Source organism: Dromiciops gliroides, chromosome 1, assembly GCF_019393635.1.
Source record: "Dromiciops gliroides isolate mDroGli1 chromosome 1, mDroGli1.pri, whole genome shotgun sequence".
Classification (NCBI taxonomy): domain Eukaryota; kingdom Metazoa; phylum Chordata; class Mammalia; order Microbiotheria; family Microbiotheriidae; genus Dromiciops; species Dromiciops gliroides.
Genome location: NC_057861.1, coordinates 341614569 through 341641426, shown reverse-complemented (window position 1 = coordinate 341641426; position 26858 = coordinate 341614569). Strand labels below are relative to the sequence as shown.

General features: G+C 37.4%; 1 protein-coding gene across 1 annotated transcript in view; it reads left to right on the top strand.

The window, feature by feature from the left end:
• The window catches only part of LOC122748897 (60S ribosomal protein L32-like), a 30043-nt gene extending 7175 nt beyond the window's left edge, over positions 1–22868 (top strand). Inside the window, exons 2-3 of the mRNA XM_043994944.1 lie at positions 2669–2733; positions 22434–22868. Of these exons, the coding sequence (XP_043850879.1) occupies positions 2669–2733; positions 22434–22868 (500 nt within the window). The remainder of the gene's footprint in view (positions 1–2668; positions 2734–22433) is intronic.
• The last annotated feature ends 3990 nt before the right edge of the window (positions 22869–26858 follow it).

Here is a 26858-nt window from a genome sequence, read left to right as displayed (position 1 = left end):
ATTTCATTTTAGAATTAAATGGGTTAACATTTTTAATGGAGAAAAATAAACTCAGTCTCCCAGTTGTTTGAAATATTATTACTAACCCACTTCTTTCAGAATTCTTTTTTATTTATATTTGTTTAAAAAGTGATTCCTAATCTTCTCATAGAAGTAACATCATATGAGTTTTTAAAAAATTATGATTCCTTGCAAGAATTTCAAGATATCTCTCTTTGTACATCTGAGATTTTAAATTGCTTGGATTAGAGGGTCTTGTGATACCCTTTAGATACTATAATGTTTTGTTCTAAAAAGTCAGAATCTATAATTGGATAAAGCTTTTACCTGTGAATCAGGCTTGCAAACTTCATTCCTGACTTGGGTGCTGGATGACCGTAAGATTTGTCTTAGGTCCCTTCAACCAATGTTTGATTGTTGTTGGTTTTTTCCATAAATTAATGATAGCTAATGTTCATTATTTGCTTCATGGCAATTATGTAAGCATTATTGAGTAGGTGTGCAGTTAGCATATAGTGCTATGGGTTCTTCAGAATTGAAGTATGCAAAAGCACCACCTTTTTTATTTCTATAATGAAGCTTCTTTCTACTTTGGGGGTTTATATAAGGCATGTCCAATGGGAACTTCATCTAAGGAGGTTTTGTTAGTAGACGTCAAGACAGGCCTGTCTTACATTAAACACATGCCCAAGGCATGGATTCTGAGGACAATATTACAGTAAAACTTGAATTATTCTTTTACAGGTGCTAACTCCTATGGGAAGGCTTTCCCGATCTGCCTACTTGTTAATGTCCTCTCCTTTCTTAAATTATTTTGATTTTAGTTATCTATGTATAAGTTATCCTACTGGTAAAACGTAAGCTACTTAAGATCAGGGAATGTTTTCATTTTGTCTTTGTACTTCTAGCACCCTCGACATGATAAATGCTTAATGAACACCTGTACAAGTGAATTGAGTCTCCATTTCTTGGTGAGTATTCAAAATGTGATTCACTTTTCTTGGTGATATTTTCATAGAAGGAAGGAAATCAGTTTGCCAAAGGCACCCAGAACTGAGCTTTCCACCTCTGAATACTGGATTCCTCTGATTCTTTCCCTATCCTAATAATTTACACTTCAGAAGAGAGGCTTGATCTAGGGAACTGTAAATTTGACTAATTTATTGGCAATAGGTTGGTTTCTCTCTTTGTAAAACATCTGTGGATGATTTCCCCTCTAAAATCTGGTCCAGGGCTTCCTAGCTATCAAAGACCCCTTGGAACATCTGTGTGCCAAATAGACTCAGCTGAGCACGTGGATGTGCCACCACAGACTCATCTGCAAACACCTACATGTCATCTGTTTGACACATGGTTAGAAATAATTTCATAGATAGAAAGGATATTAGGAGGCATTTTTTTCTTGCTATTTTTTTATTTTTAATGTTTCTATTATTCATATTTATACAGAGGAATTATTTGTAAAATATGCTCGGGTAACACTTTTTAGTGAGGTCCCATGCCATTATTTCTGAGTGATAATGTAAACTTATAAATATTGTCCAGTGTCATAGCTAAATCTTTTTTTTTTCAATTAAGGCATGAACTGGATCACACAGATAATGATATTTGCTATAGTGAGACCCGAACATGTGATCTTTTGTTTCCTGAGGTTTTTCAGGATGTTCTCCAGTTTCTCTTTACCTCCTTATATATTTACCACTTATATAATGCTCATCTCTTTAGCCCAACACAGCATATCATTGCAAATATGTCATTCTCCTTCATTCCTATTTTTAAGCAACAAAAAGCTATGCCCCAGTCTGCCCTGTCAAACTTCAACCAATGTGAAGTATAGAAAATCTGCTATAAGTATCTGGGAAAGATCACAAATTTAATGAACACATTTGACAAAACTTTTGGGTGATTTTGCAGAAATAGGTTATACATTAAAAATGGATAAAATACAGTGTTATTGGAATGCACAACATTTAGGTAAAGCAGATTTTAAAACTTCCTTCTCCCTAGCATCCATATCGCTAGATCTCAAAGGGTGAAACTTGGGGTGGGGGGAGGTGATCAGTTTGTGCTGAGACTGAAAGTAAAGATATTTCCAAAGATCAGGCTACTCCATTGAAAATGTCCTGTCTCTAGTATCCTGAAGTTTACCTCAAAGGGGCCATTAATAGAAGCACACTTTGACGGATCTCAAGTGCCATCAGGGCACACAGGGAAAGAAGTAATCTCTAAGGGACCAGGGTCCTATTAAAGCTTCAGAGATTCTAATCAACTTCAATTTCACCTGGAAGCAAAGAGGTAACTAGGGCAGCCTGCGATTGCAGCTGTAACATGTACATACGGGGATAAGATCAAGGAGCACTTAGATAGGCATATGTTGAAATCTGCTCCTCCGCAGGAGAAGCTGTGGAACTTCTTTTATAGACATAACTTACTTCAGAATCTTAGGGCTGGGTGGGGAAAGGGGAAGATAAGACTGAGCATAGAACTTGGGCCTCAGAACTGCACAGATTCTCTGTTTAATGTCAGGGCAAGATTTGAGCTGCCTTTTACCTTCCTCTGATTGAAGGGAAGTTTGAACTTCCAACAGCTGAGGTTTGAAAGATTTCTTTTTTTGGTTATGTACTTTACCTCATAGGTAAACTGAAAGTTTTTCTTTCATTATTTTTAGATTTACTCTTCCCCATGATCCTAGTAGGCAAACAGCCAGGAGCCCTGGCCCAGACTGCTAGAAAGGTATGTTTGCCAGAGATCAGATCTCACCTGGCAGTTTTCTGCAAGAGCAAAATGCTCTGCCTCAGATTCCCTCGCACCCCAACATATTTGATAGCAAATCCTCCCATTTTCAGTTGAAGAATAAAAGAACGACACCAATGAAATATAACCAAATAAATCAATGTACAAGAAAGATGTATCAGGTTATTTTTTTAAGTACAACTGGTGCTAACATCATGGGTAAAATCAATGTTTTCCAGCTCTATAAAATTGCCTTTAAAATACAATCACAGACGTTTACTTCAATTACTGGGGAAATTCCACAATGAGTCATTAAAGAGATGATTGACAAACATCTATGTAGGGAGAGAAGCACATGAAAACAGGTGATGCCAGACCCAGTTCATTTCCTTGTTTGATAGGATTACTGTGCATACAGTTTGTCTAGATTTTAGTGCAGCTTTTAATAAAGTCTATTATAAGACTCTTTGGAGAAGACGGAGAGGGAAAGACTAAGCACAGACAAATTCAGAATTAGTTGGGTGGCCAGGATCAGGTCTCCAGAGCTATATCCCAGGGAACTGTACTTAGCACAGAGGTTTAACAATATTATTCATGACTCAGGTAAAGGCTGAGATAATATGCTCATTAAATTTGTAGCTGAAACAAAGTTGAGAGGTTTACTTAACCCACAGGATGGCAGTTAGGATCCAAAATGATCTTGACTGCTAAAGCATTGGGCTAATTCTGTTGAGGTGAAATCCAATCTAAAGTCTTACACTTTGATACACAAAAGTTAATTCCAAAGGTATAACATGGAGATGTTTAGTTTGACCGGAGTTATTTTGAAAACAATTGTTATTGTTCAGTCATGTCTGACTTTTCAAGACCCCATTTGGATTTTTCTTGGCAAAGATAATGGAATGGCTTGCCATTTTCTTCTCTGGCTCATTTTAAAGATGAGGAAACTGAGGTAAACAGGGTTAGGTGACTTGTCCAGGATCAGACAGCTAGTAAGTGACTGAGGTTGGATTTGAATTCAGGAAGATGTCTTGCTCACTCCAGGCTAGGCACTCTATCCACTGTGCCACCTAGCTAATCTGAAAAAAATTATCTATCTATCTATCTATCTATCATCTATCTATCTATCTATCTATCTATCTATCTATCTATCTATCTATCTATCTATCTATCTATCTATCATCTATCTATCTATCTATCTATCTATCTATCTATCTATCTATCTATCTATCTATCTATCTATCTCTAGGGATTTTACTGAATTTCAAGCTAGTTTGTGTCAGCAATGGAATATGGTGGTAGTGAAAAAAATGATGTAAATTGACCTTCATTCAAAGGGCGGGGAGGGGTTGGGGGGAGAATAGCTTCCAGAAATATGGAATGGTAATTCCAAGGAAACGTGCCTTCATCAGACCTCACTTGGAGTATTCTATTTAGTTCTACATACCTCACTTTAAAGCTATGTATAAGCTGAAGTATCCAGAGGAAGGCAGACAGGGATGGACAGTTAATCAATCAACAAGCATTTATTAAGTACTTACTGTTTGCCAGGCATTGAATGGTTTTGAGTTCATATCCTATGAGGATCACTTTAAAGACACTGAGGATATTTACTCTGGAGAAGAGAAGTCTCAGAGGAGATATGATAACTGTCTTCAAATATTTGAAGGGAGGTCAGATGAAGGAGGGGTTAGATTTATTCCGTTTGGCCCCAGAGGGCCAAAATGTTTGGGAGTTGCAAAGAGACCAAACTAGGCTTCATGTCAGGAAATCTTTTGTAATAATCAGAAGTCAGTAGACCTGGACTGCACTATCTTAGGTAAGTTCCCCCTCCCTGGCAATCTTCAGAAGCTGTTATAGTGAAGATTCTCAAAGCCAATTTGGTTCAGATGGAATTACAATGAGGAAAGACAAAAGGAAATAGAAAGACAGGCAGCATGGGGCATTGAAAGAAGTTAGTGGATTTGTAGTCAGAGAACCCCAATTAAAATCCTATCTCTGCCACTTGGGTGACAATTGGGGTAATCACCTAATCTCTTTAGTCCTTTGCCTTACCTATAAAATGAGGGATTTGAACAAGTTCACCTCTAAGTTCCCTCCCAGCCATAAATCTATGTTGCTATGATCCAATGTGTTTCTATGAAATCTTTCTGATCTATGCTCATTCTCCTTCTAGCATGAAAAGGAAAATATATTTCAATCTCTCTTCTCACATTTATTCTAAAACAGGGGGTTCTTAACCTGGAATCCATGAATTTTTTTTTAAAGCAATGTTTTGATGACTGTATTTGAACATAATTGGTTTCCTTTGTAATTCTATGTATTTAATTTAATTTACTTTCTTTTCTTTTCTTTTTTTTTTTTTTGCATTTAAAAACATTATTCTGAGAAGATGTCACCAGTACAGGAAAAAGTGAAGCCCCTTCACCTTAAACGTTCTTGGACCTAAGAAGGGAAAAGAAAACAAGTTCTGAGCCTGAAGTCTATAGGAGCTCAAGTTAAGCCCTGAGTGCAAATGAGACAAGTGTCAGCATTACCTTTCATTAGTGCAAAGAGCAAGTAAAGTCTGTTCCTAGCAAAAAGGCCTGAGGGAAACCTAAACCTAGCTCCTTGTCATGTTTGGTCAGTGCTTGACCACAGTAGTGCAAAGAATGACTAGAGAAGACATGGTGATGATTTGAGTGCTGTGAATCATCAAGAGCAACAAACATGCCTGAAAGCCTTTGCAAATTACAGCAATTGCTAACAATACTTGTAACCAGTTATTATTGGACAAGTACATGGGGTTTAGAAGGTACAGTGCTTCATTAATGCCTATGACAGATAAAGCTTCCTAAGTGTTTGACCCTATCCCTGAGCCAAAATGTCAAAGGTAGGCATTGGTTTAGAACAAAGTGTCCATGACTGCCTTACTATGGGTTGTGCCTATTCTTTTGGGGCCAAAGTCTTCAGCACATGCACGTTTTGATGGGAGTTTTCAGTATCAGATCCCAAGTCATTTCTTTTTTAGGTATGCACTTGTCTACTGGTTACCACTTCTTCAGGCACACTCATAACAACTGTATTTCTTTGGTATTTTTTAATAAGAAGAAGAACATTATCTCATTGTTATTATTACTGATGCTTAACATTTGTGTTGAGATCAGGCCAGGTTGGCAACTTAGCTTTGAGGCCTGGATGTTTTTCTAATGTGGCTTCTCCTTCTTTTGGTTTCATAGAAGAGGCACATTTCAGGGTAACTCTCATCCTAACAGAATCTTACTTCCATGATGTGCTGTGGCCTACATCATTGGAAAGAACTTCCAAAGCAATGAGGTTATGGATTCATTTGGGTATTTAAGGATTACTTTTATGAAATGTACCAAAATAAATAAACTCAAACTCCCTACTCACCTTAGGAAAGGACCAGATAACCCATAGCAGATAGAATTTCTGTATATGAATATACACAGTAATGAATTCAGCTAAAATTGTATGCTTCTCCCAACTAGAATAATTTAAACTTCTATCATTAATAACTCACCCAATTTGCATAGGAGCTATTCCTCTGTATGTGTGTATGTGGCAGGGGGAAGGGGATAGGGTGAGAGGGAAATTTTTTGTCCATTATATAGGTCCGCAAACTTGCTCCTGTGTCCAAAATAGCACCATACTAGGAGACTTAGTGTAACTCTGTAAGGTATAGTCTCAGACACCAGAATGAAGACTCCACTCAGGGTGTGGTAGTAGTTAAAAGAACAAATAGGATTCCTGAGTGCTTTTAAAAGGGGGTGGGTGGATATTAATCTAGACTCTGTTTCACTCTGCATTACCAACAGTGTTTTGATTTTTTTTTTTTAACAAGACACTGAAGCTGAGGTGTCAGGCAGGGTGGGAACAGGCAGGGTATATGTAAAGGAAAATGGATATAGAGCTAGGGAATGTTGGGGGAAGGTGCTGCTTACTCTAATATCTGGAACATCCTATATGTATTTTCTAAGAATCATGATGTTCATATACTAATTGTGTGAGATTAAGACAGAGGTAAAGTAGTTACTCCACCAGAAAATGGAGGAAGGTCTGGTAGAAAGCTTCAGTTAAGCAGTGGGTGGGCATTCCTCTGTAGATATGGGTAGCATCATTTTTCAATTTCTGGTATCTATTTACTTGAGTCATCTCACTGCTTGCCTCCCCCACATCTCCAAAAAGGAAATCAAACATCAGACACCTACATAGGACCACCACCTTGGAATTTCCTTCACCTCAGATGTAGTGTATTGAGGTAAAGAAGTTATAAAAAAGAATGAGAAGACTTTATGAACATGTAAATTACCATCACTGCATTAAATTGCTGGCATGGATGATCCTTTTTAACTCTGGTAGTAATAATCAACCTTGCCAGTGAAATTGTCAATAGCTGAGAATAAAGGAGTAGCTTATCAGTATAAAAGCCCATTTTTTTTGTTTTTGTTTTCGTTTTTGTTCTGCAGGGCATGAGGGTTAAATGACTTGCCCAGGGTCACACAGCTAGTAAGTGTCAAGTGTCTGAGGCTGGATTTGAACTCAGGTCCTCCTGAATCCAGGGCCGGTGCTTTATCCACTGCACCACCTAGCTGCCCCCATAAAAGCCCATTATTAAATAGTCCAGTGAAATAACTATTCCCTCTTCCCCCAGTTAAGGATTAGCATGTGATGATTTAAAGAACAGGGCCTAAGAATTGCTCCATTTCATTCCTCCACTATGTTGGGTTTTCTAACTTTTCTCCACCCCACCGATATGAGTATAAAATCAGGATAAATGGTCATTCTTTTCCTTATCTTGAATTCCAATGGATATACATGATCAAATAATTTATGGTCTAAAGAATAAAAAATAAATATGAATAAAGAGGCTCTTGGAATGTACAGAATTTTATGGGATTCACATATAAATTACCAATGCCTTAAGTATTAGCTCAGTCATGGAAACAAAGTCTGAAAAGAAATAATGGCTGATTAGACAGTTCATCTCCTATTACTATTTGTTCCTCATGAAATCTGTGTTTGCAAGGAATGGAGTATCTGATGCAGCCAGAAGTGTTTATTCTTCCAGTGTTTGGAACAGTAATAGTAGGAAGCAGAAAGTAAGAGGTGGTCAACTAAATTTTCAGGTCAAACTAGGGGTATAGGCAAACAAATGGTGGTTCTCTTGATAGGCTTATCTTCAAACCATATTGAGATTGCCTTTCTGAATAAAGTCAATTCAACAAACATTCATTAAGCACCTACCATGAGATGATAGCTATTAGGCTAAATGACAGAAATATAAAGAAAAGAAAACAAACAACCCCTGCTTTCAAGGAGCTCACAAGTCTAATGGGGGAGACAAAGTGCATAATACAGTATATTAAGAGTATATATATATATATATATATGTATATATATATATATATATACACACACACATACATATATATGTATACACACATATATACATATACACACATACATAGATATATATACATATATATGTATATGTATATCTATTTATATAAGGAGGAAAGAATGGAACTCATCTTAGAGGGCAGGCTTGTCGAATATGGGATCTGAGATTCAAGGAAAGTCAAAAAAGCAAGGATGTGGATGTGAGTAGAGAGACCCTTCCAGCACCGGGGACAGAGGACAGTCAGAGAAAATGTGTGAAATTTCAGAATGGAGTATCATGTGAGAAACAGGGAGAGGCAAGTGTCACTGGATATATATACACACACATGCACACACACATTAATACACCAATACCACAGTAGAAGAGACAGATGGTTCTATCATTCCAAACCTTCTTGATGGGCTTCCCTTCTTGGATTTTCTCCCACCTGCTGGTTCTGTGACAGCTGTTCTACAATAGACTTAGTAGAGTGAGCACTTTGTGAGAGTGTAGGGAGTAGGAAAGAACTTGATGGGCTTGTTTGAATGCTATGAGATCATATTAGCTCATTTTTGTAGTTTCATTTCACTGGAAGGCATTTAAAGTGAAATTCCCAATCGAACAAAACAACAACAACAACAACGAAAGAGTAAACTTTCCGTTGACCTTTGGAGTCATCTACTTATTGAACCACTACCACAGGAAGTACAAGTTCGATATTCTACTAGTTTCCAAAGAAAGAAACTATTTAATGGCTGTTAATATATTAATAATATTATATATTCTATTATACTATATGTAATATATACGAAAATATAACATATGAAAATATATTAATAATATTATCAATTATGTATATATATATATATATATATAAAATCTCGCACTGAAAAGGCATATCATATTTCATCCCCCTGGACATAGCAGAAGTTCTTGTTCCTTCTGAACATTCATCATTCAAGGGTTGAAGTTTGAAAACACCTTTTTTTTCCTCCTCAAAATCCCATCTTGGTTTATCTGGGAGGTCAAAGCAAAGATTGGTTGTTAGTGGGTTCAATCTAGTACCTCAAGTCATCCCTCCCTATCTTTATTTCTCTTCCTCCAAAGGCATGTTCCCAGAGATTTAATTGTATGGCAGTGACTTATTTAAATGTTGACAAAACCAAGCTCTAAAAATTTCTCACTTATCCAAATAGAGAACAAAGAATTCACCTTCCATTTGAAGTGTTATTTTATTATTATTATTCTTTAAATAGCTGTCCCCACTTCCCACATTTGGATCCTCATGCTGTAGGCCATGTGCACCTGTTCGAACCTGTGCCTTCATGGAGCAATTTCATCTTGACAAGCTGGGGAGAGGGGGTGATTGGAAGGGTAGGAGTAATTGTTTATAGAGAGAGCTTTGTGGTCCTTACCCTTCTCTTCTCTCCCCCCCCCCAGTTACTCTAATAACAGATGTATTTAATTATTACCATAAACACAAAACACCACAGCCTCGCCATTTCCCCTTTAGCAAGACGGTGTGTGTGTGTGTGTGTGTGTGTGTGTGTGTGTGTGTGTGTGTGTGTGAGTGTGAAAAAAAGTAAACAGATTGTATAACAAAGTGTTCTCTAGCTGTCAGCAAGAGCTTTGAAAATAAAACACTTCCCTCCCGACTCACAATTGGCTGACAGTCTGCACATAATGAATAATAGCTCCTGGGGACCAGCGGAAAGATGTGTGGGAAAACTTTAATTAAAAGCTTGTCAGTACAATTTTACCTGGGTGACATCACCTGACTGAAATCCTGCTGCTGGGCTTTGTTGTCTGTGGGATCGCAGGTAGCACACTTGTTTTGCTGACAACAAACAATTCAGAAAGTACTTTAAAACACCAGGGGTGGGTGGAAGGGAGTGGGAAGGGAGCAGCTTTGGCTGCCAGTAAAATGCAAACCGTTTGTGGAGTTCTAATTTTCTAATTAGCAGCTGTAGTAAACTCAAAAACTCTCTCTCTCTCTCTCTCTCTCTCTCTCTCTCTCTCTCTCTCTCTCTCTCTCTCTCTCTGGGTAGGTGGGTGGTGATGATGGTGCTATTGAGGTGGTGATGAAATAGCATGTCTATGTGGCCTCTTGAACAGGTAATAATCTGGATTGTCACTTTTGTACAGTTTCTCCATTTGAAGATAGGCCAGTGTCTATCCATTGTGTCTTGAAACTCTGCCAAGCTTAGGGGAAAAGATCCATGGTTAGATAGGTGTTCCTTTGAGAGTAGAATGATCCCTTCAACCCCACCCTTATTGGAGAAGGAAGGAAGTGCTGCCCACAGGGAACAGGCCTTGTGCCATGGTGTATTCATTTTTCCATTCTAGAATTAAGCTATTGTATAAATGGGTGTAACTAGTTATAGTTTTAGTTGGAAGGGGGGAGAAACAAACATTTATTAAGCCCTTAATATGTGTCAGGCACCATATTAAACACTTTACAAATATTATTTCAGTTGATCTATTTTGATCTTTACAACAACGGTGTGAAGTAGGTATATGATTATTCCCATTTTACAGGTGAAGAGACTGAAGAAGACAGGGACTAAGTGACTTGTTTAGGGTGACATAGCTACTAAATGTCTGAGGCCACATTGGAACTCAGACTCAGTGTTTTGTCAATTGTACCATCTACCTGCCTGGGGTGGGGATAAAACAATGTAATTGATTATTTGACTATTATACCAAATTATTCTCATATTTATCCTCAATGGAAATTTAAAGCTACCACTGTTGATCCATGCCATCTACACATTTAATCAGAATGTGATTTGATATGTAAAGGGTAATAAGCTATTTTTTAAAAAGTCTTTCTGAGGTTAGAAACAGGAATTGTTTGTACTGGTTTCATTATATTAATATTCCAAGGAATTGCTTAATTTCCAAGAGACAAATTTGTTGGTTTTGTGGGGTTGTAGCTTCTGCAAAATGCACTCTTCAACCTTTGTTGTTGGTTCTCCTGGTTCGTCCCAATTTGTTACATGTGTCTATACCTAACATTAAGTGATTAATTACAAGCTACAGCAATTAAACAAAACCTAATTAATTCATTTACTGAACAATGTCTTTTCTTTATCTATAGGTGTTCACTTGACTTACAAATATTTTGGAAGCAATTAAAAATTAAAATGTACTCAGCAGTTTCCAGAAATATGTTCAGCTGAATACATTCCTTCAACAAGCAAATAAGTAATCAGTTTACCTTTTATCAGTCTTTTCAAATCTTGGAGCAACAACTTGGAACAGGGTGTGCTCCTCTGAAATAATGACATGCCTGGCATGTGTGGTAAGGTTGCAGGTTAAATGCTTTTAGCTCTTGAGAAATAAAGCCATGACACTATCCTTTCCCCTGAAGTTAGATGCATTGTACTTGTAGATACATTGGAACACACTATTTAATAGGCACTCAGACAACAAGAACCAGAACTGTTACTTAGAATAATGTGCAAGTTGCCAAAGAAGATATATCTTCCGTAGAGCCAAACATATGTGCATCCAATGTCCCTGAAACCTTTAGTTAAAACAAAGACAACACCTTCAGAATACACTGTGGATAGCTTTCAGGATATTTGCTATCACAGAAGAATGCCAGAAATATTTGGTTTTTTGCAAATATACATTTGCTCCAAATTGCCAATGGGTGGAATTCCAAAGCTTCATTTATAGTGTGATTATTTTAAATAGTGGTTAATTTCCTAGGCCAGTTCTGCCATATTCCCCCACTCCAATGTACCCTGGTCCCAAAACCCCTTTACCCATAATGTAAGTATTTAGTTCTATTTTCACTACTCCAAACTGCCATTTATTGGGTAGATAGGGTGTAGCATGGGGTCATAGGTATCACTTAGTAACCCCTTGACCCTGACCATAGGAAAATAAGGCTGTTGTTTTTATGAGACAAAGTGTTATTCTCAGGATGCCAGGAATGCACCTCCCTTCCTTTTTAGTAGTGGTTCCCTTAGTCGTGTGGTCTGTGATAGGGGTTTTGTGGGGTGAAAGATATGGTGGATATTCCTGGACATGTCACTTTTAAACTCTTTTTCCTTCTACATTCAGTGCTATTACTACTACTACTACTACTACTACTACTACTACTACTACTACTACTACTACTACTACTACTACTACTACTCTAGCTCTCTCAGTCCTTACATGTTCTGAATTGAAGAACAAAGAATATCCCATTGGGCCTTGGGACTGCAGCTACCAAGTACTGTTTCCCTTTTATGGAATTTTCTAAATCTTATGATTTTAGCCCAGTTGTTTCCTAAGAACCCCTGGAGTTTCCTCTTTGTTTTCATTCTATACAAACAATGTTTTAGATGAGGTAAAAAAGGATTTTACCTATAGGCCTCCTCTACTGGTTAAATGATCCAGAGATAATTATTTCTGGAACTCTAGACTTTTATTTACTACTGCCTATTAGAGTGTTTAGAATTTCAAGTCTTTCAAGTTTCAAGTTGGAAAGTAGATTTTCAAGTGCCATATAAATACTTGCTATCATTATTATCAACAATTATAATAAAATAATATTTATATACTATACCTCTTATATAACATATCATACTAACAATAATAATATTGCTTGGATGTGTTATATTCAACATGTCCCAAACAGAACTCAATGTATTTCTCTCTAAACTTGTCCCACTTCCAAACTTCCACATGTTTGTTGATGGCAACATCACCCTCCCAGGCCTCCAGACTTAAGATCTATTAGCATTATCTTTAACTCTTCCATTTCCTGTAGTACTGTACTTCCTGTACTATTTACTAGTCAGGTCTTGTTGGTCCTTTCTTCATAAGATCTCTCATATTTAACCCCATCTCTTCACTCATATAGCCTCTACCCTACTTGAGGCAAATCAATAAGCATTTTAATCACCTCCCGTGATTCAGGCACCCTTCTAAAAATCAAGCCAAATCTAGCTCTTTACAATTTTTATCATTGCTTCTAGTTTTGTTCTCAAGGGTAAAAAAGAACAAATCTAATTGCTTTTCTACATGATGACTGTTCAAGTGCTTCATGATGGCTAGCATGCTTCCCCAAGTCGTTTCTTCTCCAATTCTTCCAACCAAGCCTTTTGCCTTGTCCTTTCACTGTTCTGATTGCCACCATCTGGATGCTCCTCAGCCTATCAATGTACCATTTAGAACTATATCATCCAGTATTTAACTCAATACTGCAGAGGTGGTCTGAATAGGGCTGAGTATAAGCGAACTATCAGTTATTTAAAAAACAAGCAGTTTTTAAGCATCTAGTATATGTCAGTCACTGTGCTAGTCCCTGAGGCTATAAATCCAAACCCCTACCCTCAGTGAACTTACATTCTAAAAGGGGCATAAAATACTTATAGTGTAGTGGTGAGCAATAAAGGGAGTATTAGCTAAGCAGTCCTAAGAATTATAAGCAGTAGGTTCTCATGCCTTTTAGAGTTGCATTTTTATTTTCATTTTTATTATCATTCTTTTTTAAAAAATTATTTTTATTATATTCAAACACCAACACTTCAATATACAATGAACCAACAAAAGCTTGTTAATGAAATCATGAACTATTATCACATGCTACTATTATGTACAACTTGTTTTTTTAATTATTATTTTTTTTAGTTCTTAATAGAATTTTATTTTCCAAAATATATGTAAAAACAAATTTTAACATCAATTAAAAAAAATTGTGTTCCAACTTCTCTTCCTCCTCCATTCCCACCCCCCACCCACTAGAACTCAAGCATTTCAAAATAAGTTATACATGAGTAGTCATGGAAAACATTCTCACATTAGCTAGGTGGTGAGAGAAAACAGTCAAAAATACTCCCAAAACTTCAGACTGAGGAATTGTCAAAGAGAAAAAAAAATTTAAATGTGTTTCCAGGGGCATCTAGGTGGTGCAGTAGACAGAGCACTGGCCCTGGAACCAGGAGCACCCGAGCCCAAATCCGGCCTCAGACACCCAACACCCACCAGCTGCCTGACCCTGGGTGAGCCACCCAACTCCAATTGCCTCACCAAAAAAAAGAAAAAAGAAAAGAAAAAAAAATGTGTTTCCATTTATTTTCCAATACTATCACTTCTTTCTCTGTAGATGGGTTGCCATTTTCATAAGTCCTTCAGGGTTATATTGGACCATTGCCTTGCTGAAAATAACCACATGCTTCCCAGCAGATCATCTTACACTATTGCTGTTATTTTGTATACAGTACATTTCACACTGCTTCAGTTCAGGTCCTTATTATCATTCTTAAAAAAGAGCAAGATGCGGGGCGGCTAGGTGGCGCAGTGGATAGAGCACTGGCCCCGGAGTCAGGAGTACCTGAGTTCAAATCTGGCCTCAGACACTTGACACTTACTAGCTGTGTGACCCTGGGCAAGTCACTTAACCCCAATTGACTCACTAAGAAAAAAAAAAAGAGCAAGATGTGAAAAAGGGAGGAAGAGGTTTGTACCACAATAGGGAAATTGGCAAGATGCCTGCTCTGTGTAGGCCCGAGTGTCCTGGCTTGGATGGGAAGCAAAATGGGCTGGGGTTGGTTAGAGATGGTGGGTTAAGATGAATATTGACTCATCCCTCTATTAAGACAGCTCAGCCTTTAGGCAATGTTCCAAATTGCATAGATTAACATGTTTAGAATAGAGAATATGATCTCTGAAGGTCCAGTCTGAAGGTTCATTCTTGGTGGTGAGAAGGGAAACATTATAAGGATATAAGAATATACTGGGTAGGCACTGGTTACTTGGTAGATGACTGGATGGTTTGTGACTTCTTACTCCTGAAAGCTGTGCATCTCTTAATGTAGTCCAAGTTTCCATGAAATTTTTGGCTTCCATCACACTGTTGACTTATATAGATCTTGAAACCCATTAAAAAGTTCAATTATTATTAAGTCAAACCAAGTCAAGAAGCATTTAACATTTTTTAAAATTTAAAATTAAAATTTACTTATGTATGTATGTATGTATTTTTGCAGGGCAATGAATGTTAATTGACTTGCCCAGGGTCATACAGCTAGTAAGTGTCAAGAAGTGTCTGAGGCCAGATTTGAACTTAAGGTCCTTCTGAATCCAGGGCTAGTGCTTTATCATTGTGCCACCTAGCTGCCCCAAGAAGAATTTTTAAGCACCAATTTTGTTCTAGGTACTCTGCTAAGTTTGAGGGATACAAAGAAAGGCAAAACAATCCCCTCTTCCTAAGGAGCTCACAATCTAATGGAGAGATAACATTCAAGCAATTATGTACAAAGAAGATATATACAAGATCAATTAGAGATAATCATAGGAGGGGAGCTGGGGGGGGAACTATTTGCAGAAGATGGGATCATCAAGCACATCCAACTATACCTCTCCCAATTTTTCTTTGTAAAATGAATATTCTGAATGAAAATATGGGTTTACTTTGATTGCTAATGTAATTCATCTTATTATTTTGTGCCTAATGTGTTTAGTCTGTCAATAGTTTCATGGATACTGTTTCTGTCACCTAGTATATTCACTATCTTGCTCAGTTTTATGTCATCTGTACATTTTGTAAGTATAACATCTATCATTTTATCCAAGCCATTAATAAAAATATCTAAAAGCTTAGAAACAAGTGCAGATCCCTGAGGCATTACCCAGGAAACCTCTAATGAAACTGGCATTAACCTTTTAATGACTACACTTTTACTCCAGCCATTTAGATAGGTACACATTTCTTTAATTGCTCTGTTGTCTAGGCTGCACATCTCCAGTTTTTTTTTTCTATAAAATAGCATGAAATGCATTATCAAATTAGCAAAGGGGATTGGCAAATGAGCAGGGTGTCACTGATGCAATTCCCCATGTGAAAGAACCTGAGGAGCTTATTTCTAGTAGAGATGAGATGCTGTACATAAGGATCTTGGAGAGACTTTGGAGCAAGCATAGACCTTCTATGGTTTTGGTTTTGACCTACTAACCCACTGATGGATAGCAGCTTTTTTGATCAGCTGTAGTTGGGAAACTGAAAATAGAGGTGCCTTAGTCTATCCTCTCTCTTGGTTTTACTCTTTTGTTGACATATGTCGAGGGACAATACTGAAAGGGGAGAGGGTGTGGGACCTTTCCCTCCAAGGCCAATATGTGGGCTTGTGAATACTGACCTTGTTTCATTGCCTACCTTGGTGTTTGTTCTCTCATTTAGATGAAGGAGATTAATGTGGGGGCTCTGACCTTATGAGTTTCAAAAGATCAGGAGAGGAGCCTCCAGGACTCGGGAGGGGGTGGGAGGCAGGGTCAAAGCATGTTGGACTTTTCACCATATTTGTTCTCTGGTCTTCAGTCAAAAAATAATTTTCTTTGTTCAAAAATAACAGAAAAATAAGCATTGAATATCTATTTTCTCTGTGTCATCAGTTATCATCATTCTAGTCCAACTAACCAACAGTCTTATTCCTTCTTTGATTCTCTTTCCCCCAACATTTCTTTAAACAAAAACATTGTAGAAGCCTTGGCTCTACTTTTCAGCTTAATTTTGAAGTTTTTCATTACTGACACCATTCCTACAGGACCATGACATGCCTTTGTACTCATTTTTTTCACTAGTTCATGTTATTATCTTCTACATACATCTGTATAAATTCTCAGTTTTTTGGTTAGTTTTCTGTGCATTCACACTCAACTCCGCAAAATCCCCTCCCCCCCTTTTTTCCTAATCAGAATGATTATTTTTAAAAATTTCTGCAGAACTTTATAATTGAAGGTTTCCTTTTCCTTCTGGTCAACTTCTACTGCAGAATTTAGCTAATAGGATCCTAGCTATCCTTCTGAAGAACTCTTTGAAATCTCTTTTCTTGAAATCCAGGGTACATATAATCTCGTGTATATATAGTCTACTGGACATGGTTTCAAGTCTAGTGAAATTTATTACCCAGAGCCTGAGGGTTCAGATAATATTGTTTAGTCATTCAGTTGTGTCAGATTCTTTGTGACCCCATGGACCATAACATTCCAGGCCCTTCTATCCTTCTACTAGCTTTCTGGGATTGTGATAGAATTTCTCAGTGCATGTCAACCTTTTCTTCCTGTGTATCTCTTGTTTAGGTCTTTTTCTAAATACTCAGCTGCAGGCCCAGCTAGGAGCCTTACTTTAGATTTATTAGATACTATCAGAACATGTGACTTGTCTATCCCTTAATGTCATTACATATTAGGTATACATTTTTGTTGTTCTTCAAAAGAACCCCTCCCTCCCCCAAAAAAGACAAAAGAACCTAATGGCTTTTTATTCCCTTGATTTGTTCATTGAATCTGAGTTTTATTTGACAATGAGTTACCAATGTCATAAAGTTTATTGTCAGTATTACACTGCTAGAAAAGTTGAAGATTTATAGTATTTTGTTCAAGATACATAATATTATGGACATGTGTCTTGGAGTATAAACACATAGACCCAGGGGTTCACTGAACGTGAGCACTGGAAGGGATATTGCATTCATCTAGTCTCTAGCTTCTCCTGTGGGTCCCCATATGGGGCAGATAGGTGGTACAGTAGATAAAGCTCTGGCCCTGGAGTCAGGAGGACCTGAGGTCAAATCTCACAGCAGACACTAACTAGCAGTATGACCTTAGGCAAGTCACTTAACCCCAATTGCTTTAAACATTCAGGGTCATTTCCAGTTGTCCTGATATATATATATATATATATATATATATATATATATATATATATATATATATATATATATATATATATATATCTTGCCGCTTGACTCAGATGACTCTGGAGGAGACAGTGAGGTTGGTGACCTTGCATAGCCCACTCTCACTGAAATCCAATTCAGTGCAAGTCATGTCATCATCTCAATGTTATGGTCTTTTTCAAGAATAAAGGACCTGGCAGAAAAAATTCATTAAACACACAGAGCTCCTGATACAATTACCCCCCAAAACAACAATAAAACAACAACTTGAGCAGCAAAACACACAAAAAGATAGACTGAGCTTATTTTCCAGCCAAAAGTAGCTTAGCAGGAGTTGTGCTGGGCTGCAAGAAAAGTCCAACACCAGGATTGTGCCGACACAGACACCAGGCAAGCTGCACCAGAGAATCTTACCCCCAAGCCTCCCTATTAGCTGCAGCACTGGCATCATCTGGAACTAAGCTTACGGTTCATTGAGAGGGCTGAATGGCTGGTAGAGGGCAGGGGGGAGTACAGGGGTGTCTGTGGGACCTAAGGAGGAATTTGACTATTACACCCCAGCAGGGAACCAGGAAGAAATCATGAGTGGCAGGAGGCCCATGTTGGGGAGGAGCTAAAGCTAAGGGCCACAGCACACAAAGTTCTGCTAGCTGGTTAATTAGGAAGTTGGCTTGAGGTTATCTTCAGACCAGAGAACAGGCAAGGTGAGAGAAAAACCTGCCCTCCCTCAAACTGAAACATCTGGGACCCTCTGAAGCGTGGAACAGAAGCTTGGAAGTAGGGCCCCACTGCAAGAGGGAGTTAAAAGTCAAGTAAAAACAGCAAGATGAGCAAGCAAAGAAGGTTGAGAAACTATAGAAAATTTCTTTAGTGACAAGGAAGATTGAGGTACACCCACCCTCAGAAGAGGATAACAACCTCAGGGCCCGTACATCCAAAGCTTCCAAAAAATATGAATTGGTCTCAGGCCATGGAAATGCTCAAAAGGGACTTTGAAGAGAAAGTAGGAGAGATAGAAGGAAGACTTAGAAAGGTAGAGGAAAGAATAGAAAGAGAAAATGAGAGTGATGCAAGAGAGTCATGAAAAAAAAGTCAACAGCTTGAAAAGCCAAATGGAAAAGGAGGTAACAAAAGCTCTCAGAAGAAAATAATTGCCTAAGAATTAGGATTGAACAAATGGAAGCTAGTGACTTTATGAGAAACCAAGACACAGTAAAGCAAATCTAAATGAATAAGAAAATAGCGGGCAATATGAAATATCTCCTTGGAAAAAAATCTGACCTGGAAAAAAGATCCAGGAGAGATAATTTGACTACCTGAAAACCATGACCAAAATAAAAGTTTAGACAGCATCTACCAAGAAATTATCAGGGAAAATTTCCCTGATATTCTAGAAGCAGAAGGTAAAATACAAATTGAAATAATCCACCAATCACCTCCTGAAAGAGATACCAAAAGGGAAACTTCCAGGAATATTATAGCCAAATTCCAGAGCTCCCAGGTCAAGGAGAAAATATTGCAAGGAGTTAGAAAAAAGGAATTCAAATACTGTGGAGCTACAGTAAGGATAACACAAGCTCTATCAACATCTACAGTAAAGGACTGGAGGGCATGGAATATGATATTCTGGATGGCAAAGGAACTGGGACTAAAGCCAAAAATCACCTACCCAGCAAAACAGAGTATAATCTTTCAGGGGGAAAAATGGGACTTCAATGAAAAAGAGGACTTTCAGGCATTCTTGATGAAAACCTGAGCTGAATAGAAAATTTGACTTTCAAATACAGACCCTAGAGAAGCATAAAAAGGTAAACAGGAAAAGAAAATCATGAGGGACATTAAAAGATTAAACTGTATACTTTCCTACATGGGAAGATAATACTTCTAACTCATAATAACTTTCTAAGTATTAGGGCAGCTGAAAGGAATACACTTAGACAAAGGACACAGTTCTGAACTGAATATGAAGGGATGATACCTGTAAAGCATTTATTTTTTGTTTATCCTTGGTTTTTTGTGGGACAGGTAGGGTGGGGTAGCTTATGTTTAGGGCTATATTTGGGCTTGAGGCTTCCTGGGTCCAGGACTGGTGCTTTGTCCACTGTGCCACCTAGTTAACTCATGATGACATCTTTAAAATAAAGTTAAGGGGTAACATGAATGCACTGGAAGATAGGGAAAGGGAGAGGTAGACTGGGGAAAAGTAGTTCACATAAAAGAAACAAGAAATAAGAAAAAGCTTAGGGAAGCTTAGGGGAAGAGGAAGAAGGAGTGGGGGAGTGAGTGAACCTTACTATCATCAGAATTGGCTCAAAGAGGGAATAGCATACAAACTCAAGTGGGTATAATAATATATTTTGCCCTGAGGGAAAGTGGGAGGGGAAGGAGATAAGGGGCCTGGGAGAAGAAGAAAAGGAAGGAAGGGCAAATTGGGGGAGGGAGCAGTAAAAAGCAAAACACTTTCAAGGAAGGTGAAGATGTTCTACATAACTGCACATGTATGGCATATTGAATTGTTTGATTTCATGGGGAGGATTGAGGAGGGAGTAAGGAAGAAAATTTAGAACACAGAATTAGCTCAAAGACCTTAATCTCATCAGAGTTGGCTCAAGGAGGGACTAACACACACACCCAATTGGGAGTAGTAATTCATCTAACCCTACAGGAAAGTAGGAGGGGAAGAGGATAAGGAAGGAAGAACGAAAGAAGAGAGGGCAGAGCGCGGGAGGGGACAGTCAGAAGCAAAACACTTTTTTTTTTTTTTTTTTTTTAGTGAGGCAATTGGGGTTAAGTGACTTGCCCAGGGTCACACAGCTAATTAAGTGTTAAGTATCTGAGGCCGGATTTGAACTCAGGAACTCCTGACTCCAGGGCCGGTGCTCCATCCACTGCGCCACCTAGCTGTCCCGAAGCAAAACACTTTCGAGGAGGAATAGGGTAAAAGAAAATAGAAAATAGAGTAAATATCATGGGAAAGGAATAGGATGGAGGGAAACAGTTATGATGATTGATACATATGGTACCTCCTTTGCTGGGCTATTGTGAAGAAAATTCTTTGTCAAGTTTAAGGTACTATATAAAAGTTATAATGAACAGGATGCTATCAGAAAAACCTGGAAAGACATACATGAATTGAAACACAGTGAAATATACTGTATACAAAATAACAGCAATAATGTAAGATGATTTTCTGGGAAGGACGTGGTTATTTTCAGCAAAGCAGTGATGCAATGTAACTCTGTAGGACTTATGAAAATTGCAGTCCATCTACAGAGAAAGAACTGATGGTATCTGAAAACAGATTGAAGCATATATATATATATATATCAGATAGTTCCTTAATCTAAAGTTTTGTTTTCATCTGTTTTCTCTCACAACCTAGCTAATATGGAGATTTTTTTCCATGACTACTCCTATATAGCTTATATTGAATTGCTTGAGTTGTGGGAAGTGGGAAGGGAGGGAGGAAGGGAAGTTGGAACACAAAGTTTTAAAAAATTGATGTCAAAATTTTTTACATGTAATTTGGAAAATAAAATTCTAAACAGAAAAAAAAATAATGAAGGACCAACAACATATGTGGTTGTGTAACTGAATTTGGGATTCCTGGAAAATTTGGCAACAGCAAAAGGTTGTAATAGGTATTTTATTTCATGTAAAAATGTTTTTAATGGAAAGGGATTGTGAGTGGAAAAAGTTTAAGAAGCCCTGATCTAACCTACCTCTATCATTTTCACAGCTAAGGAAAGTGAGGCCTATAAAGCTTAAATTATTTGTCTGAGTCTACAAAGGTAGTAAGTGGTAAAGTTGAGTCATCTAACTCCCATTTAAAAAAATTAACCTGAAATACTTTGGAAATGTCCTTCTTAATGATCTACATGATTTCACTTTCCTTCTCTTTGTGGGGGTGATTACCACCTAAATGAATTCTTTGGTACTTGTAAACTCTAAAAAGGAATGCATTTCACCACCACCATCATCACCACTTACATTTATTTATGCTTTTAAGTTGAAAAGTGCTATATATATACATCTACCATACATTATATGTTATGTGTGTGCATGTGTGTGTGCATATCCCTTGGTGCTCATAGCAACTTTGTGAAGTATTATTATTATTATCATCTCCACTTTATAAATGAAGAAATTTAGGGTAAGGAAAGTTAAATGATGACTAGATTCACTCAAGTAGTAAGCATCTAAAGCACAATTTGAACATATCTTCTGGTCTCCAGATCCAATGTTTTATCCATTATGCTCCCTAGCTGCCTAGTTCCTAGGCAGGGTTTTCTAATACTGGAAGAATGGGGGAAGGTGTGTTCCCTTTCACAAAGCTTGATGAAGGGATCTGGAGTGAGAGTATTTGTCTTTATCATGTTACTCAACCATATTTCTCATAAAGGTATACAGCGTTACAGTTTAAATGGTTTACTCTAATTTGCCTACCTGCTTGTCTGAATTTAAAAAAAGACTATATAATATCCCCCAATTCTGATCCCAGCTCTAAATAGAAAATAATTATTTAGTCTTAAAGCAGAATTCACTTTAAACCTTCTAAAATATTGTTTCCTTTTGTTGGTGCTGGATTGAAAACACGCAGGCTGCTTTTTCCTTCTCTCTTCTATTTCCCTCAGTGCTAGGAGGGGCAGCTCTCTCATCACCAGCACCATGCCTGCCTGAGATCACTCATGAAGCCCAAAATCATCAAGAAGAGGATTAAGAAGTTCATCTACCTCCAGTCAGACCAATATATAAAGATCAAGAGAAATTGCCGTAAACCAAGAGGCATTGACAACAGAGTGAGAAGACAATTCAAGGGCCAGATCTTGATGCCCAATATTGGTTATGGAAGCAATAAGAAGACAAAACACATGTTACCTAGTGGATTCAGGAAGTTTTTGGTGCACAACGTCAAAGAGCTAGAAGTGCTGCTGATGTGCAACAAATCTTACTTTGCTGAGATTGCTCATAATTTTTCCTCAAAGAATCAGAAAGTCATAGTTGAGAAAGCAGCTCAGCTAGCCATCAAGATCACCAATCCAAACACTAGACTGAGGAGTGAAGAGAATGAGTAAAAATTTGCACAGTTTTATTTGTGTTAAATAAACTGTGAACAACTTAAAAAAAAACCCACAGGCCATTGATTTGTTCTCCCCACGCCCCGAAACCATCTTTTCTCTTTCACATAAATTTTTCCTGCCAGCTTCTACATTAAGCTGGATTTTAAACCCTAGTTCCTATTTTGGTCTTTCCCCTGACTATCCTAGAATACCATGTAATTGGAGATATGTTCTTTAGCATTAATCTCATTCTGCTATTGGTTTTTATTAGTTTGTTTTATGTTGTCGAGTCAGCTGAAGGATCCATTGGCATTTGGACCTGCTTAAATGAAAAGTATAATTAACTCATACCACTGGCTTTATGCAACATGGAGCATTTCAAATGGAAAGTCTTTAATTCCTTTCTCTGTATTTGTTTTGGCTGAGGGCATGATGTCATTGCGCAAGCCTTGTCAGTCATGTCCTCACACAATATATCATTATTATTCAAGGAATGGAGCCTCAGACAAAACAAAAACAAAGACATTGAAATTAGTGCACCAATAATGCTATTGGAAAGCAAAGGTAACACTATTTTACCTTGTTAGAACTTTCACTAATTTCCTGTATTTTTTAGCTTATTTGCACAGATCACCAATCAGAGGGCCAATACTAGACACCTGTTTGGCTAGGCTAAAGTTATCTGGCCTAATGAAAGATTATCATTTTGGGGATGGCTATAAATGGAATTGTTCCTATTGCACACATATTTAATGTTTAAATAATGACTGCTACTTTCAATAACCACTGTGACATGGACAATTGTAATGTTTGGCAAATATGGCTGCCTTCTTGTTAGGAACATAGAATTTTCAAAGCAGAGAGTCTAGCTTCTTCACTATATTTGATGTCCAACACCAAAGCAATACCTGCAAAAGGAAAGTGTTCTAATTCTTATTTGTATTGATTATCACAGAGATATAATCTTGTCATTGATTCAACAGGAGTAATGGGGTCAAATTCATTTGGAACACTTCTACAAGTCTTTAGGGCTGGGACCAGATAGCTGAAGGAAGTCGGCTCTACCTCTCTCCCATCCTTTGTGAAGGAATTTCACAAAATAGCATTGGGATAATTTGAATAACCCAGTCTAGGTTCCCTAGATGAGCCTATGTAATGGATAGGTAAACCCTCTAACTTGTTAGGAGGTGTTATAATCAATAGACCCAGTGGCTGGCACTGAGAAGAAAAGAAGCATACAGGACTATTTTACCATGAGCTAGAATGGAGTTGAAAGCAGATCTCTTTAAGTGCTTCAAAGAATTTCCCATTAAGAGTACTTTTGTCTGGGGGCAGCTAGGTGGTGCAGTGGATAGAGTACCGGCCCTGGACTCAGGAGGACCTGAGTTCAAATACGGCCTCAGACACTTAACACTTACTAGTTGTGTGACCCTGGGCAAGTCACTTAACCCCAATTGCCTCACCAAAAAAATAAACAAACAAAAGTACTTTTGTCTGGATGGATGCATAGAAACTACAGTACCCAAGTGTATGAAATATACAAAAGAAGCTTTCAAAAGGGTGGAAGTATATGTTGTATTAAAAACATATGTAACATAATAAATAAACAAAGGCATGAATAAACAAATAATAAGCATTTATATAGTACTTTAAGGTTTGCAAAGCATTTTTCATGTTATTTCATTTTATCCTCACAATAATCCAGGATTACCTAGCTCACAGTGTCTCAAGGATGATTCAAACTCAGGTCTTCTTATCCATAAGTCACACATTTTATCTACTCCACCACTTAGGTGCCCAAACTAGTCCATACAATACAGTTGTGTTAGAAGCTAAGGTCCAGCTTCAGCATTTATGATGAAAAACTAAAGGAAGGGGGCAGCTAGATGGTGCAGTGGATAGAGCACTGGCCCTGGATTCAGTAGTACCTGAGTTCAAATCCAGCCTCAGACACTTAACACTATTGCCTCACTAAAAAAATTAAAAAAAAAAAAAACTAAAGGAAGAAAAGCTACAAGGAATAGTGATTCTACAGATGACAGTGTTACAGGGGTCTTATGAGCATAAAACAAAAAGAATGACATAGAACACAAGGGTACTGCTGAGGGAAAAAAAAGCAATATTGTTCAAAAGGAGATGGGGGTATTCCTAGTATAGAATATGAATGGAGGATAAAACCCAATTTTTCTCCAGTTGCTAAATCCATACCTGAGCAAATCGTGAAAAAGTTGTAGGTCTCTGGGAGAAAATTACTCATCTTTCTAGAGGTCATATTCTACTTTTGTAAAAGGAAGGGTTGGACTCAATGATACATAAGTTCTCTTGTAGCTCTATCCTCTATAAACCTTTTTTCTTATGATTAGAATCAGATAGACAATGGTCAACTGCCCAGATAGTGTCAGAGATTAGTACTAATATAATTGGAGAAGAGAGAACTGATCCGATTCTAGTGTTGCATGAGGAAATTAAATTTTTATTTTTATCATATATGATTTTTATAGTATTTTATTGATACTGTAATTGTCAAAACACATTTGAAACTCCCATTTGAAAAAGTTTTTGCTCTTTCTGCCGCATTGTCTTTGGAGTATCATCTGTGGTGACAAATACATCTTTGAGGATACATTTAAATCATTGAAACAACAATGACCCCCACTCCCCAATATTCAGATCTAAATCTCATGAATAAGGTATGTAATCCATCTGGATAATCTACTTTGGGCTTAATTAAAAAGTCAATAATAAATACATTTGTAATATGAAGAATGGTAACAAATGTTGAGGTAGGTTTTCTTGTGGGACTCAAAAACTGGCTCTGATGAAAATTCTAAAAGAAAAATCTCAAGCATGTTTTGAGAAATGGAAGCAATATATTGTCTTTTTTTGTTCCTCATCTCATCCTTGTGAGGTAAGCATGATGATACTAATATTTCCCTTTTATAGATTAAGGAACTGAGGTTCAATGAGCATGTGACTTGTCTATTTCCCCAAAGCTAGTAACTACCAGAGATGAAATATTAACCCAAGGCTATTCAAAATCTAAATCCTTGTCTCATTTAGTGACAACTAGGTAGAACAATACTGCTCTTCAAGTCATGAAGATCTGAGTTTGAATTCTACCTGAAACATTTATTACATATGTGACCCTCTCAAGCTTAGCTTTTTCCTCTATAAAATGACAATAATAACATCACCTACATCACAAGCTTGTTGTAAAGATCAAGTGAGATAACATAGTTATTTGTTCACCTTAAAGAGATATGTAAATGTTAGCTCTTGCTATTGTTAGTTATGCTCATTGTTGTTATTTATTTTTTTTCCATACACCATGAAACCAACATTTTGGATTAAGTAAATAGACTACATAGGATTTGAAAAGTAATGATTATTTTGCATGCATTTTAAAAAGTGTGATCATTTTTAGCTATTTCTCATTATTAGTCAGTTTTCTTCTAATCTTGGCCAAAATTGATTTTAGTAGACTCAAATGAGAAAGAAAAAAAAATCAGTAGACTCATATCCACAGTATTATTTCCTTCATTTAATTCTAGCTATTTAAATTCAGTGATTGACATTTTAAGAAATATTAAGAACCATCATGGTAGTAGTCAATCAGTCCCATTCAGTAGACAAATTTGAGTTCACAGAAGTAGAGAGAGAAATGATAACTGGCTGTGAAGTTATGCTTCTTCTTGTCTAAGGGCAAAGAACTGAGAAAGTGTTGTGCCTGGGGCAAGTTCAGAGCAGAGCAGGGAGGAGGGGCAGCTCACTTGTGGTACCACCGATTGGGAAAGGAGATATAACCTAGGATGGTGATATTGGCACTCTCTAAATTTTAGTGCCTTGGCCAAAGTCCTGTTCTTCCACCCTAGTTATGGCTTTAATCTTCAACCCTTAAGAATGCTGAATGATAAGTTAGACATATTCAGATCTGCTTTTCATTAGAACCTTGCAATATGAATAAGCCTCAAGAAGTGGACTCCGGGGCAGCTAGATGGTGCAGTG